The 16,846-nt window shown below is 45.9% G+C and overlaps 1 protein-coding gene across 1 annotated transcript; it reads right to left on the reverse strand.

Annotated features, from left to right (window-relative positions):
- Window positions 1-390: 390 nt before the first annotated feature.
- Window positions 391-15,581, reverse strand: LOC143833482 (solute carrier family 22 member 6-A-like). Its single transcript, XM_077329355.1, has 10 exons — window positions 14,785-15,581; window positions 12,010-12,113; window positions 11,479-11,633; window positions 9,283-9,451; window positions 8,587-8,710; window positions 7,754-7,869; window positions 5,937-6,151; window positions 5,061-5,169; window positions 3,575-3,778; window positions 391-1,712 (listed from the first exon to the last, which is right to left on the reverse strand). Exons 1-10 carry the CDS (start codon window positions 15,169-15,171, stop codon window positions 1,628-1,630), a joined length of 1,668 nt encoding a protein of 555 aa, XP_077185470.1. The 5' UTR covers window positions 15,172-15,581; the 3' UTR covers window positions 391-1,627.
- Window positions 15,582-16,846: the final 1,265 nt, after the last annotated feature.

The following is a 16,846-nucleotide window of genomic DNA, read 5'->3' on the forward strand; positions in this document are numbered from 1 at the left end:
TTTCTCTGGGGAAACTGATTTATTTGGTCTGGAGATATGTTTTAATTCTGACAGCTATCCAGGCTCCATCTGGAGGCTGGCAAGTGTAAGCCTCTAATGGCTGTGGGCCCCAGGCAAGTGCCTCTTTTACAGTTGTATAACATTGACCTGCATCTAAAATATTATCGCTGTATTTACAGGTGCAGGAAAGGAAGTTGAATCAAAGCACGTTGCTAGACATCTGCGGGCCAACTAAAATAAGCCTTGCAGGCCCTGAGTTGTCTGACCAAACAGTTTGATAAACTTGAACTGTTAGATAGCTTCTATCAAACTTTTCAAGATACTAATCAGCAGGATTTTATGTTGGAATTTATAAGGTAAATAACAAAGGCATACATCTATGATCCAGTCTTAAGGTGGTATGAAATGCTTTAATAGACTTTTGTATATGTTGAAACATTTGCCAGTCAAAGACAAATTTTAAAAATCTTTGGACAAGGCTAGCTTTATTCTATGATTCAGAGAGGATCTCATGACTTCTGAGGGAGGGGAGGAGGTCCCAACATCTCATTCTTGGATTTTCAAAGTTAGCAGGTGAGCAACTGGGTTTCCATCTATAGCCTTGGGTTTGCAGCTAGAGCTTGTTATTCCATTGTGAGAGCCCAAGACAACAAAGGAAAAGAAGGAAGAATAGATGCTAATTGATCCACAGGAAGCATTCTGAAGATGAAAAAAATGAAGGATTTTTCTCCTTGTGTTGCCTTTCCTTTCTGCTGTCCCCAACCTGCCCGCCAAAAGCAACAGAGCCAAAGCGATAACATCTTATTTGCTACACCAAGAACAATAAATAGATGTTTTTATGCATTGGTGGGGGGTCGTTTTCAGATCCAGAAAGGCGGGTTTAGCATGGTGAGGCAGGAAACGAATCCAGAGTTTGTGATGAGACAGCAGCTGAGGATATGGTGTACAGATAAGCAGCAGGGACTATGGCATGAAAGATTTCTACGGCATTCAGAACAGACAGTTGGGGGGCAAGATCCAACTGAAAGCCCCACTGAACCAAATGGAAGTTTTCTAATGGTAGCACCCTTGAACATTGCTTTTCTTTGATATTCATGCTGGAGACTTTCCTTTTGTTAATTAGAAGGAGAGTGGTACTGATTGTCTTGTCTTAATCAAGCCCTAAAATGCTGTGAGCTGAGCTAAAGGATACTGAGATGACAGAGGATGGCTAATGGGGTGTGGGAGGAGTCAAGGTCAGCCTCAGCCATTCAGGGCTGGCTAAGTGGTAGCAAGTTAGGCTGTGTGTGCAACCATCAACTGCTGCTGGGGACATGGAGGGTAGCCCCAAAGAATGATGTCTTTCAGGATTTAGAGGTTGCCGGCATGTAATCAGTGGGTTTAAAAAATGCCTTTCCTCTGGCAAGTGGCTTGAAATCATAGAGAAAGCAAGACCACCATCACCCCCGCCCTTTGCCTCAGAATCCAGTCTGTCCAATGAACCATCGATTCCACATACGTAGGCTAACCCGACTATAAAATGTCTCAGAATGCATAGTGTTGGCCTCTTTCCAAAGCACAGAATTTGTCTCATGGACCAAAGGAATGAATGACCCGAAGGAACAGTTCACAAAGGACTTTCCTCTTCTTAACTGACAACCTTTTCCTTTTCAGGCTTCATGGAGCTGAGAAGGGCCTTGGCCTGTTTCTTTTCTTCCTTCTGGAGCCGATACCTTAATAAGAGAGAATGTCCATAAAATACAGTTGTTTTTGTGAAGACATAAGAACTGACTGCCCTGGACCAGACCAAGGTTTCATCTGGTACTGCTAGATTAAAAAACAACAACAGGCACACTGAGGCTCCACCCCCTCTTCTCAGGCTCCACCTCCTCTTCCCAGGCTCCACCCCCTTCTGCCAGTGTCAGCACAAAACAGCAGAAGCAGTGACGGCATTTTTTAAATGCAAAATCAAGCCAAACAAAGTGGGTACCTTTTTTCTTTGGCATTTTTTAATGTCAGGAGGGGGCGGAGTCTAGGAGTCCCAGTGCAAAACAGCAGCACTTATTAAATGTCCTGTATTTTTTCCCCTCCCCCCCACCGGACAGTCACTGAAAATACTGGACTGCCTGGGTCAATACTGGCCACCTTAGGTCTAGCTAATCCAGAATTCTATGGCCCAAACTGACTCAATGGGCCCCACCCCCTTGCTACCTCATTATAGAATCATAGAATCATAGAATCATAGAGTTGGAAGGGGCCATACAGGCCTTCTAGTCCAACCCCCTGCTCAACGCAGGATCAGCCCAGAGCATCCTAAAGCATCCAAGAAAAGTGTGTATCCAACCTTTGCTTGAAGACTGCCAGTAAGGGGGAGCTCACCACCTCCTTAGGCAGCCTATTCCACTGCTGAACTACTCTGACTGTGAAAAGTTTTTTCCTGATATCTAGCCTATATCATTGTACTTGTAGTTTAAACCCATTACTGCGTGTCCTCTCCTCTGCAGCCAACAGAAACAGCATCCTGCCCTCCTCCAAATGACAACCTTTCAAATACTTAAAGAGGGCTATCATGTTCTACTATATCTTGGCTCTGAGCACCTTTCAGTCAGCCTAGCTCTGATACTGGAAATGAGAGAAGTACCCAAAGCAAGGGACTGCAGGGAAGTAATGAAGGTTCAGTTCCCCTCAGTCATGCCACCTTTTCGATATAAACCTCATGTTCCCCAGTCTCTACAAACACAGGTTCAAGTGGGTAGCCGTGTTGGTCTGAAGTAGCACAACAAAAATTGTCCACTCGCACCTTTAAGACCAACAAAGATTTATTTAAGGCATTTGCATGCATGCCCTCTTCCTCAGACTAAATCTGTGGATCGCACCCTATTTTTTTCTTGTCACAATCCAGCCCCCTGAATTAATAGGGTCATCTATTCAGGCCCTAGGCTGGAATAGTTATTGGGTTTAAAGAGGTTTAAGGAATTATCATGCCGCCATCTATTTCTATTTGCATTGTTTAAGGGATTTTTACAGGCTTTTATATTGTAATTTTTATTGGTTTTATATTGTAAACTGCCGCAAGATGGCCTGTCATGAGTGGCGGCATAAAAATCTAAAAACAAACAAACAAACAAATGGAACAAGGATCATAAGGGTACAGATATATCTGTTGGTCTTAAAGGTGTTATTGACCTCAATTTTTGTTGTGCAAACACAAGTGTGAACAAAGAACCTCAATTTATTCCATCACATCTGATTTCCAGATTTACAGATATGCTGGAAATCTTGCAAAGAAAACAGACACTCTTCTGGTCCCTTTCTTAACCCCACATCATAACCACATTCCCGTAACCTTTGGTTAACAAAAATGATGCTTCACTGATACGGCTGCCACTGACATATGCCTCATAGGCAGGATGACGTGCAGAGGCATTCACATGTTGAATGTGACATTGTACCTCCGCATCTCAAATTCACATGTCTTAAGACACTGGCATCTTGGGCTCATTTTGTTGCTTAGCAGGCTTAAGCCATGCAGCTTTCCAAGGCCCTTTGCCTTCCCAAGATCCTTTGTGCCACTCCTCGACCACTCAGTACTTACTGGATCTCAACCTGTTCTATCGTTTCCCGCAGCGGGACATTGAGGGTCTCCGGCAAGCAAGTCGCAGCTATGCCAGACATGATGGGAGCAACGCCGTAGATCACCGAGGGCAGGAAGGGAATGTACTCGCCAGTCATCTTGGCCAATGGGGCTACCATGCCGCCTATGCGGGCCATGGTGTTAGTGAAGCCCATGCCGGTCTGCCTGCAAGTGTGGAAGGCAACATATATATTAGCATAGGTGGTGTATTGTTAGAGGCAGAGAGTTTCTGATGGGAGCAGAGTAAAAACACTTCTTCACTAGAGCCCATCCCATACACATTGGAGAATGCACTTTCAACGTGCTTTGGCAGTTGGATTTTCCTGTGCAGAACAGGAAAATCTACTTATAAAGTGCACTGAAAGTGCATTATCTATTGTGTGCAGACTAGGCCCAGGGCAGACAGTGAATGCTGGGCCAAGAAGAGCCTCATCCAGGAAGATACACAGCATGATGGAGCACCCAAGAAGAGAAGAACCAGAGTGAGAAAGGACCAGTATAGTGAGTCCCCACTGTCAGAGACTCCCAAGCAGGAGCTGAGCACCCAGACCGTCTTTGGATGGGCACAGAGGGATGCCACAGTTTAGCTATCCTTTATTCTGTGATTGGCAGGGGGTACAAAGCCTCAGGATCTGGCACTGTCTTGGCAATCAAGCAATACCTGCTGCACTTCAGCTCTCAGCCTTCTTGGGATCCTGGGTAAATGAACATCTGTTGCAGGTATAGATTTGGGTATGCCTGTCCTCATCAGGGCCCTGAACCCAGCCAAACAGGAGCTCAACAGATCTTCCTCTTCCCATTCTTTTGGCTCCAAAGCCACTGAACAAAACCTTGGGGCAACGCTTCTCTGTGACAGCATAGACAAAAGGAACCCAAGCCATGCAAATAAGAGCTGGACAATTTGTCAGCTGTGAACCATGATTGAATCTCGTTTACGTTTCATTCCTTGCAAATGACATATAACCTTCATTCCATAAAGATGCTGGCGTTCTAAAGTTCACAGCACCCCTATTTGGCTGGGCCTTTGTTTTCTATACCTTCATGCCAGCATGAGAAGCAACATAAAGAAATATTTTGCAAAGAGGAATTACACAAGACTGGACTTGTTGCGTAGAACAGAACTCTTGGTAAGTGCTCCTCTGGAAGACATAAACGTTGAAGCATCTCAATTGGGATGCCCAAATTATATGAGTAGTATGCAGTACTGAGGGAACAGGTAGATAAGTATGTTGGACAAGGAGTTGCTGACACAGAGGTGGAAGAGGCAGCTAGGATGGCGTCAGACGTCCTGTATTGACACTGAAAAAGAGATTTGAATCTGCAGTGGATTTTGAAAACAAGAGGGAGCCTGCAGTTTCAGATGGGCCCTTCCCTTCTCGGGCCTGGCATCAACCTGTCCTCTCTAACCTCTGACCTGTATGCGTGACTCTCACTTCTCCTTTCTTACCTGAGCACTGTTGGATAAAGTTCTCCAGTGTATAAATAGATACAGTTGAACGAGGCAGCCAAGCATCCCTTCCCAAAGACCGCAAAGCCAGTGCGGATGATTGGCATATCTGGAGTTTAAAAAGAAAAACCACAGGACGCTAAGGAATGCATGTGCTGTTCTTCCCACCGCCAGTGAGTTGTTCTCTGGAATTGCAGGGGAGGGACTGCAGCTTAGCAGTAGAGCATTTGCTTGGTACGCAGGAGGTCGCAAGTCCAGTTCCTACAATGCTGACTGCGATGGACCAGCAGTCCGATTCCGCATTAGGCAGATCTCTATGACTGTTTACGCACTGGAGGTTTCATGTCAGGCTGCAGGCTGGAGTTCTAGTAGTGGCAGGTTGTCCCACCTCTTCCTGCACCCATATGGGGGAGCATTAGGCTTGGTGCACCTCATCTGCCCCTGATTTGTGCTCCTGCACAGGAGCTGGGCAAGTGAAATTCCCAGTGCGTAAATGGTGTATGCTCATCCCACTTTCTAAAGACAAATTTTATCCTCTCAAAGAAATACTTCGGGAAGCTATTTCATGTCAAGGCTTGTGGTGGTGGAACGTCCTGTCAAGGGACATCTATGACACTCCTGTGGGCTTTTCATGGCAAGAGACATTCCAAGGTGGTTTGCTATTGCCTGCCTCTGTGTCGTGCCCCTGGTATCCCTTTGGAGGTCTCCAAATGCTAGCCAAGGCAAGATAGGATTACTAGAGAGCAACAGGTCGTACAGACTGGGGAGCCAGGCCATAGACATAAGCTTATATGGTGAGGCAAGAGGTGATTGGGCCCCTTGTGTCATGTGACACAAGCTACTAGACCCATCCTCCCACAGAACACAGCATCTCACCTGGTGGAATGAAGACGTTAGCCAGGATAGCCATTCCAGCGAGGATGAGTGTCGCAGCCTGAGTGAACCGGCGCCCAATGAAACTGATTGTCAGCACTGAGATGGTCTTGGCCGGGAAGTCAACGGCTCCAAAAATCAACTGGACCAAGTAGATGTTCACACCAAAGTTCTGCAGGTCCATGACCAGCCCGTAATAGGCAAAAGTGGTAGAGAACCTTAAGATAGAAGACAGGACAGAGGCCTGGGCAAATCCTGGCAAAGTCTGAGAACAACGTTTGAGTCCAGAAGCACCATTCAGACCAGCTAAGTTTTATTCAAGGTATACGCTTTCGTGGGCACGCACATTTCCTCAGGTCCAACCTGGTGGAATGAGCTCCCGGAAGAGCTGCGGGCCCTGCGGGAATTGTCATCATTCCGCAGGGCCTGCAAGACGGAGCTCTTCCGCCAGGCTTTCGGTTGAGGCCGGGCAGCAAGAAGATCTAGCCCCCCTCACAAATGTGACGGTTGCGTCTGTCATCTGCCCCCTCCCTTTCCCTTCTTAGTGGGTGTGGAATTGGGTTAGCTATATTGAATTTTGCCGCCATTCTTGTGTTAACTTTTGTATTAATTGTATTATGTTTTATTGTGCTTTTATTGTTTTAGGGGATTGGTTTTTATGTGACCCGCCTCGAGCCTCCGGGGGGAGGCGGGATATAAATTTAATAATAATAATAATAATAATAATAATAATAATAATAATAATAATCCAGTGGAATGGGAATGACCAGTCTATACACATGGGTAGAAGGTACGGCACTAAATTAGCATACAGTACAATGAAGATGTTTAACAGATCCAGGGACCAAGAAGGAATAACAAGCTTAGGGTTTAATTATGGGGAGGGAACATAATGAAGGAAACAAATCTGTCAAAAAGGGGAATTAGTGGCCAGATTTATCTTTAATTATGGACTAAATAACTGCCATCTCACATCAGACATGGAGACAAACTATAGTATTTAACAGCACATCTGGACTTGTTCAAACTCCGAGCATCTTCAGGCCAAGGTTCTTATAATAGGCAGGTGAAGGGAAAAGTTTCTCTGCCTGGAAAATGGCCGCTAGGTAGAATAGAATAATACTTCATTTTTTCCACCTCCAGAATGCTTCCTGTGGATCAATTAGCATCTATCCTTCCTTCTTTTCTTTTGTTGTCTTGGGCTCTCACAATGGAATAACAAGCTCTAGCTGCAAACCCAAGGCTATAGATGGAGACCCAGTTGCTCACCTGCTAACTTTGAAAATCCAAGAATAAGATGTTGGGACTCCTCCCCTCCCTCGGAAGTCATGAGATCCTCTCTGAATCATAGAATAAAGCTAGCCTTGTCCAAAGATTTTTAAGATTTGTCTTTGACCGGCAAATGTTTCAACATATACAAAAGTCTATTAAAGCATTTCATACCACCTTAAGACTGGATCATAGATGTATGCCTTTGTTATTTACCTTATAAATTCCAACCTAACATCCTGCTGATTAGTATCTTGAAAAGCATGATAGGAGCTATCTAACTGGCTTTTAAAATGAAATAAAACAGATTTTTAAATCAGAAACCTTTCTCCCCCTTTAAAATGTTACACAAAACCAAGCTGAAGTTTCTTCCCTTCCCAAGCAGTCCCATCCGTGCACGCAAGCAATTTATCTTTTACAAAAACATGAAGACCAAAAATATTTTTCATCTGTTTATACTCTTAGGCTCAGCTCACCTTTCATAGTACCCTCTCCTGAACGTGGCCTATGGCAGCCCACAAACATTTCTAGACCTCCAAATTACAACTCACCACACAAAGGTAAGGTAGAAAGAAATTCGGCGCATGACGGGGGTCCGCACCAAGTCCGCGACTGTATAGGTAGATTTCACGGTTGCAATTTCTTCCTTCATCTTGGACCTCAGGGTCTGGGGTGGGGGGACATAAAGAAGGAGACTAGTGGGTATACCCTTCAGCTACTTTGAGGAGAAGTTTTTACAGAAATTATTGGTGGAAAGCTCAATTTCATACCACATGCCCCCCAACCTTTCAAAGACTAAAATGGCAATATTGCGGCAGCACTGTGAGAGCAGCACTATCAGGGCTGTGACAAGCCCAAGGTCACCCAACTGGGTGCAAAAGGAGGAGCAGAGAATCCAGAAGCTCGCTTAGATATTTAACTTCCAGCGGACCTGTAGAAGAGCTTTTTCTGAAGGCAGCAGTAGCAAAATTTTTAATGTGAAATTCCCAGGAGGCAAAAATTAGGATGCTGATTGACAGGAGACAGGGACTAGAAAATAGGCATTTGTCTTGGAGATGGCTGGATAGGATGAGGATCAGATGAGGACTGAGATCTAAATGCAAAAGCACTGGGTCACTTTCCAAAATCAAAAAACCCTCCAGTTGTCATTCCAGGAGATCTCTAGCTATCACCTGGAGTTTGGCAACCCTTCCTTCCCCACTGCATGTCTTCACCTTGATTCAAAGCACAGTTTTACCATCACAAGGACAAGAGGCTTCGCCTTTTGTATTTAATTAACCTTTTCTAGATTCCTAAAATCAGTATCAAGTTCCATTCTTCTATGGTCTCATAATGGGAACACTGTCAACAAATATTCCAGATCCTCTATGCCTGCAGAGTTCACCTCAGTGCTTAGCTTGTCACCAGCCTCTTTCTTGCCATTGATCTTGGCCACCCTCTTAAGCTCTTTTACAGCTCGGTCCAGCTTCCCGACCATCACCAGCCAGCGGGCAGATTCAGCAAACCACCTGGATGATAGAAAGGCAGAAGAGAAGATGCTGATTCTAGCCAGTCAGTTTGCATCCACTCCAGCATCAGCAAACACAGCAGGATGCAGTGCGAAGGTCCTCACTAGATCATCAAGGAGGGCCCATGTTCAGCTGCTGCTGTGGTAGCTGCATTGGTTGACAGTTAGCTTCCGGATCAAGTTCAAGGTTTTGTTTTTGGCCTTTAAGGCTATATGCAACCTGGGTCCTACCTATCTGCAGGACCACTTATCTCCCTGTGCTCCCTGCAGGGTGCTCTGCTCTGCAGGTATGAATCTGCTGGTTGTCCTGTGCCTCCAGGAAGTGCACCTGGCCTCAACCAGGGCCAGGGCCTTTTTGGTCCTGGCCCCTACCTGGTGGAATGAGCTTCCAGAAGAGCTGAGGGCCCTGATGGAGTTCCGCAGGGCCTGCAAGATGGAGATCTTCCACCAGACATTTGAGGGGGCTGGAGGCCGGGGCAATAAGTTTGGGCCCCTCCCTTCCTTTTCTCGATCAGCACCCCATAGGGGCCATTCCACACACATGGGATAATGCACTTTAGAAGTAGATTTTACCAGGAGTAGAAAAAGAAGATGAAATAGGGAAGAGAGACAGTGAGCTGCAGCCAGCGCCAGTCCCGGATCAGGTATGCCACGCCCGCCAAGATGAACTGTCCAGTAGTGTAGGCGTAGCCATACATGGTGCCCACAACCGCTCGTGTCTTTGTGGGTGTCCATTCCACAGCTGTATAAGGAAGGGGGGTTGAGAAAAATTAAACGTATTTACTTTAAGGGCCATTCCGCATGACTTAAATGTAGCAGAAGTCTTACCATTGGTAAATGCTATTAATTCAACGTTCCGCAGGACATCATACACAATCTGCAACACTCCTGCAACACTCCCGCAAAAATCGCTTTGTTGTAGTGCTTTTCGGAAAATCCAGAAAAGTGGATTCCCCCTAAAAAACCGCTAGACTCTTGAGAACAACCTGCAACACATCCGAAAAAGACATGTGCGTTCTCAATGTAGCGGTAGAAAGAATGTCCCTCCCTCGCTCTTGCCCCCAAGCTTCTGGAGACGCGATTGCCATGTTTTTTCCTTAGACCGACGAAAGCAATGAACGAGCAAGGCTTCTCCGGCTAAAGTCCCTCCACAGAAATGCTTAACAGTAAAACAAATCTCCCTACTGTAAGTGTCTTTAAAGTTCCCAAGCACATTACAGCCCCCTGTTCGACACTGCCCATAATTTCGGCCACAAATCATGCCCATGGGAGGGGGGGGATTTTTTTTACTTGAGGAGCATGTAAACAATTAATTGCCAGCTCCTATGCCAGCAAAAAAGGTCTTTCTGAGACAATTAATGAACAAATATTTGTTGCGACTGGTGTGTTTGGGTTTTTAAAAAACAGTTTTTAAAGGGAAAGGGGCTTTTCGGGAGCACAAAAACAACAGTTCATTGGCTGTTCTGTTGGATTGACGGCCAGGGGCGGGAAGAAGTGTGGGAAAATATTGCTTCCTTTGTTGCAATTCTAGCAAGACCGGAGACATGTGGGGAATGAATAGACTGCTACTGGGACTTCAATATTCCACTAGAATTAAAGGTATGCGGAATGATGAAATTTCACTATTAAATATAGCGTTTCTGCATACTGAAAACATCCAGCAAAATTGGTCCTTGTGCAGAAAGCCCCTAAGTGTTTCTAGGCCACTCTGATAACTTAGGGCCCAACTAGACATGCTGATTTTCAGAGAGTGGTTTTGGGGCTTTAAAAGGAGAATCAATTTTGGCTTGGAATGCTGCCATGGATGGGAGAGGGCATCTGAGTCCTGAGCAGAAGGGGCCACTACTATTTATTTTCTCAAGTGGTGCTAATGGGGGAGGAGATGATCTGAAATTAGTTCGCCTGGAGAAAATGGCTGCTTTGGAAGGTAAATTCTATGGTATCATGCATCATGGAAGTCCCTCCCCTCCCCAAACCCCGCCCTCTTCAGGCTCCACCCCAAAATCTTCAGGTGTTTCCCATCCTGGAGGTATTCTGCACGGAGCCAAATAAAACAGTTTAAACCACTTTATTATATTACAATCGTTGTTCTGCATTGAATGTAGTCTGTTGAAAAACTACATTGCAATGCTCCCTACATGAAATTATTCATAGCCCTGCCCCCTGCAGTTTTGCCAACTCTGCTTTGTTCCCTAATGCAGTCACTAATCTGCATAACTAAAGAGGTTCTCTGCATGGCTAATAGATCGTCTCAGGCAGGCAGGAGAGAAATAAATCGGTGAAAGCTTAAAAGACGCTTAAAGCACCGAAGAGGCAGTTCACCATGCAGAGCAAAATCAGTTTTGCAGAGTAAATTAACTCTTCTATGCAGAGATCAGAAAAACAACAATGTATTTAGTGAGTTTTCATCAGCTTATTGTGCTCGCTTCAGCAGCACATATACTAAAATTGGAATGATCAGCTTATCCATCATGCAGAAGAGGCCCTGGAGATGGCCACCCTCATTGTTAAAGATACTAGTTGGACATGGCAAAGCAGCTGTTTTGAACTGTTGAACAGGACCTCAGCTCTGCTGAAACCAGCTTTCAGTGTCAAAATCCCCAGGTTGCTATGGGTGGGGCCGACTGCTGCAGAGGACTGAAATGGTGCAGCGGGGTGGGGAGGAACCCATTATCTGAAAGCGCCATTGCCACTGTGCTGAACTGGAAGCCTCAGCAGCAGAGGAAAACACCTCTTTTTCATTGCCATATAGAAGTCACTGTTACTCACACAGCGAGGCGCCATTCAGCACCATGCCTGAGAAGGCCATGCCTGTCAGAAAGCGGAAGGCGCAGTAGAAGCTGTAACTGGGAGAGAAGGCCGTGGCCGAGCCCGTGACAGCCATCTGCAGGTAACACCAGATGAGGAGCGTCCGGCGCCCAAACCTGCAAGAAGACAGAGGCATAGGGCGGTGAGGTATAAGAGATTAAGTGAACTCACATGTTTGCATTACATGGAGCACATCATCTGTGCATTACAGGGAACACTCATTCAGAGAACAGCTGCCTCCATGGGGGGAGGATGGTTCATAGGAACCTTTCAATGTTTTGTGATTGGTCCACTGAAACCCGCCCCCCCACCCCCGGCAGGGATTCTGCAATGGGTCCCAATTCCCCTGGCAGCCATTTTGTAGTGGCGCTCACTCACCTTTCTCAAAATTCCAAATGCACCACAGGCTGGACAAGACAGGGGGTCCCTGCACCAGAGTTTCTTTGCCATCCTTCAGTAAGTAACACCCACATTACACGGCACCCACCTCACCTGTCTGAGAGGCCTCCGAATACAATGCCCCCCAGTAATATCCCGGCCATGTACAATGACTGAGCCATCTGCTTCAATGTTCTGGAGGCACAAACCAGGTTCCACTGGGGGGGAGGGGAAGAAAAAGAGACTTTTCAGTGGAACCCTTGAAAGCTCGAAGTTATGCTCTGCATTATGAAAGCAACCCAAGAAAGTATTGTGACTGCATTTATTTTCAGTAAAGAGATATTTATAGACAACCTTTTTGAAATACAAAATCAAAGAAACGGAAGCAGAAACCAGACCACCCCCAAATTAAAACTCCAGAAAATAAGCAAAAGAAATTAAAAGTGGGTTTGAGTAATAAACAGTGGTTGCATCTATTCTGAATTTTAGCTACCATGTTCAGGATTCTTGCCTGGAAGAAGATCACACTTAGGGATTCCTGTCTCCTGGTGGGACCTGAAGATGCCCTAGAATTATGGCTCATCTCCAAAGGTATAAAATTAATTTCTGTTGAGAAAATGACTGCTTTGAAGGGTGGACTCCATAGTATGATACTCCATTGATGTCCCTCCCTCCCCCAAATCCCACCCGCTCCCAGCTCTAGCCCCAAAGTCTCCAGGTGATTCCCAACCCAGAGCTTGCAGCCCTAGTCACACTGATTATTTTGGAGAAACTGTTGAAATTGCAGTCAGCAAGTAACTGGTGAATTCAACCTTGGAGGATTGATGTTAATCAGCAAAGCTGTACCTATGTACTCAGTAGTGACACTGGGTGGTCACTGCTGGGATAGTAGCCACATGTGCTTGGAATTTTCCATTCCACATGGGGCCACCGCCCAATTCCAGCTCTCCTGGAAGAGAAGTCCTTGGAAGGAGGAAGGATCCTCCATTAAGCTCTCTCCATCTGCTCATGTTGGCATGTAGTCCTGCAGGCAAGCCAGCCAAGGAGCTTGCAATGTTTTCCTTTTGAGACTAATTTCTAAGTTTATATACACTGCTCCAGTGAGGAGTCTGAAGCAGATGGATATGATATATATTTGTGTTTAATCTTTCCTAGTAAAGATTATCCCTTTTAAACCTCAAGTCCTGTGAGTTTGGATCTGTGCCTAATCCACAAAAGATGGACAATAACTGCAAACACTATGCAAATCTGCAAATCTATTTTTCCTGGAGAGACTACTTGGGGCCAAACCTAGTCCAAATTAGCCAACCTCCCCTCCCGAAGGGGCGAGATCATGTAGAACAAAGTTGGGAAGAATAGCTGTGCACACACCTACCTGAGGCCCTTCCCCTTCCCACCCCCCTCCAGGCTCATCATTGGCCATTTGGGGGGGGGGGGGCACATTGACATGACTATATATGGTCATATCAACCAATAAATGTTGATTCAGGTAGGTAGCCTTAAATGAAACTTTATTGGTCTTACTCTGTGACAACATTCAGGTGCATGAAGTGGTCCTACTGACCTTAGCATGCTGAGGTGACAGAATTGGTGAGGATTAATAATTCCCTACAAGAAGTGAACTGTGGGCTTAGAAAAGTTTTCCCTAGTGTGCTAATACTTGTTTTTTAAATTTTTCAAATGAGGAAGCATTACTCCCTTCTTGCAGTCTAAAGTACCTGCACCCCATTTAACCCCCTTGGAATTCTACCACCAACCCATTGAATTTTTAGGCTTACTATATATCAATGTGCAATAGGCAGTCTATCACAGTTTTTAGCTGTGGAAGCTAAAGGGAAACTCTGTGATCAGAATCAGCATGGTGTGGCATAGTGGTCCCCAGCATGGCACCCACCAATGGATTTCCTGGTGCCCCTATACTTGTTCCCTGAAGGATCTCTTCCCCAAAGCCAGTCCTGGCTTTCCTTCTCCTCAGTGGAGCTGGAAAACCCAGAAAGTTGAAACAACTGACTTTGTAGTAGGAGAATGCTATGCTTGCAACTTCCCAACATTTCATGATTGGCCCCTGTAGCTCAGAGCAGCCACTTTCTGATAGGTCTTGGTCACAGAATCACAGAAACATAGAGTTGGAAAGGGCCATACAGGCCATCTAGTCCAATCCCCTGCTCAACGCAGGATCAGCCCAGAGCATCCTAAAGCATCCAAGAAAAGTGTGTATCCAACCTTTGCTTGAAGACTGCCAGTGAGGGGGAGCTCACCAACCTCCTTAGGCAGCCTATTCCACTGCTGAACTACTCTGACTGTGAAATTTTTTCCCCCTGATATCTAGCCTACATTGTTGTACTTGTAATTTAAACCCATTATTGCGTGTCCTCTCCTCTGCAGCCAACGGAAACAGCATCCTGCCCTCCTCCAAGTGACAATCTTTCAAATACTTAAAGAGGGCTATCATGTCCCCTCTCAACCTCCTTTTCTCCAGGCTGAATATTCCCAAGTCCTTCAACCTATCTTCATAGGGCTTGGTCCCTTGGTCCTCCATGGCAGACATTTTGTGGTGGCACCCATTTCTTGCTCTTAGGATTTTGAAAGAGCCCAGGAACTTAATAAAACCGGGGATCCCTTGTGCAGCAGTTCAAGTGACAGACTGGGATCTGGGAGACCCAGGTCTGAATTCCCATTCTGCTACGAAAGCTCGCTAGTGACCTTGAGTCAAGTCATCTTCTGTCGGCCAAACCTACCTCACAGGGCTGTTGTTGTGAGGATGAAGGAGGGGGAACAATGTTGCAAGTTGCTTTGTTTCCCCCCTTGAATAGAAAAGCTGGGCACAGACTCTCAAATAAATTAATTAATTAAAGCCGTTTTGACGCAAGCAATATTGGGTTGCCTCACCTCTGTGACGATGGTATTGGGGAAGATGCTCTGGTTGTATGTCCATCCATCACTGCACTGCTCTGTTTTCATCTCAGTCCTGTTCCCGCTGGTGGTGTTAGGGTTCAAGAGCCACCACTGTGGGTCGACAAAACGGAGACATTCTTCCCACTGTTGCTTCCCATCCATGGGGATGGAGACTTTGACGAGATCCTCATAGGTCAGGTTTTGATTCCCTCGAATGGCATCATGGTGAACCAAGCAGTGGTGCTCAGGAGTGGCTGCTGTGAAGTTCTGCAGTATATTGTGACTGGCCATCATCAACACAGGGAGGGCCAAGAGCGTCACATAGAGGAACTGGAAGCGCCCCATGCCCCCCACATGTTCCAAGAGCTCAGCGAAGCTCATGGTGCCAATTGGACTGGTCCAGGCAGTATTCTATCTCAGTTCAATGAGTCCCCAAAGGGATGATGGAGCCCTTCAACAGCCAGAAGCCAGCAAAACAATAGCTGGACAAACAGGGGGATTGATACCAAGATGACTCTTGAAAGTTGTCATAAAACCAGAGGTTGGCTTTCTGGTCAGTGGGAAGTTCCAAGGATCTGGAGAGACCTCTGAAGGAGATGCGTCAAGGGAGGGTTACCTTCTTGGGTCAGAGGATGAATATCTCTTTCATTCCTTTGTCCGAGTGAAGCGATACATCCGAGTGAGAGAAATCTCTGCCAATATGGCACCCTTTGCTGAAACACTCTAAAAAGAGGCACATGTCATAGTGAAGCAATATTTCAACCCCTTTTTCATTGTCCTCTAGTAGTACATCAAACGGCGTAGAGGGATTCTGTTCTGTGGGCACGGTATTTAAGGGCCCAAGCTGATCTCTTGGTTAAAATATTACAGTAGTTGGGGCAGAGGGTGTCATTAGATGAGGGAGAATGCAGAAGATAGCAGCTGCCAGGGGCAAGGGGGTAGAGGTGAGGCTCTTTCTGATCTCCAGTGCAAGCAGTGGAGTATATTATTCACATAACAGAATCAGGAATTAACTTTCTTTGGGAATGCTCCAGGATGTTCTGAGAACTACCACTGATAATCGCTCCTGATAGGGAAGACTGGCCATCATCTCCCTAACTTTGTGGCTTTGGTCGCAGATAGGGCTTCCTTCTAACAGTGTTTTTAAAAGACGAATAGATGCACAGATTGTCCATGGGAGAGCACACGCCATTATTACCTAGACCCGGGGTATGCAAATTGTGGCCCTCCAGCTGTCCATGGACTACAATTCCCATGAGCCCCCTTTAGGGGCTATACCTTCCAGGGGCTCATGGGAATTGTAGTCCATGGACTGCTGGAGGGCCACAATTTGCCCACCCCTGACCTAGACGATTTCCACAGTACAGGCTTCTTCTATTTGAATCCCGATGGGATTGCTCACTTTTGCATCACTCGTTCTGCAGTAGGGCTTCTGAACCAGGATCAGACCTGCCATGCGCATTTTCCCGTTTACCCCATTTACTTTGGATAGGGGACGTCCTGTCATGCTGTTCGCCATTTAAAAAAAAGAAACCTTTGCATGTGTTTTGATATTATTGCGCAACCACAAAGTGAAGAAAAAGTTAAAAACTAAAAAACCCCAAACAAACCACATGTTGTGTATGCGGATCTGCCAAGGACCGAGCTTTGGGTCCTAGGCAGGATGCAACCAGATGTGAAACCAGTCAATGGGCTGCATGGTTCCCCACTGTGGGAGCCTTTAAATCAATCAAGCACATCTCAGCCAATTGGGTGGGAGACTCTTTTGTCTGTAACATGTATATAAGTTGGGGTTTTCTCAGGGTTTTTTAGGCTTTTTGTTGCTTGCTTCAACATGTGCTCACTGATGAGATCACCAATAAAGAGCTGTTCGTTTGCCCAGTAGCCTGGCGTTCTTCCTACGAACCAACATATGTTACACCACATTTCTTCCAGAGCCAATGAATGTGCTTGGAGGATGAACTGCAGGGAAATTTAGAAAGTATGTGTAGGAGTGTGCATTAGAGTGTTCCTTGGCTGTCCCATCCTTCTCTCTGCCTTCCCCTCCAGCTGGGCT

This window comes from Paroedura picta, chromosome 1 (genome assembly GCF_049243985.1).
Source record: "Paroedura picta isolate Pp20150507F chromosome 1, Ppicta_v3.0, whole genome shotgun sequence".
Classification (NCBI taxonomy): Eukaryota; Metazoa; Chordata; class Lepidosauria; order Squamata; family Gekkonidae; genus Paroedura; species Paroedura picta.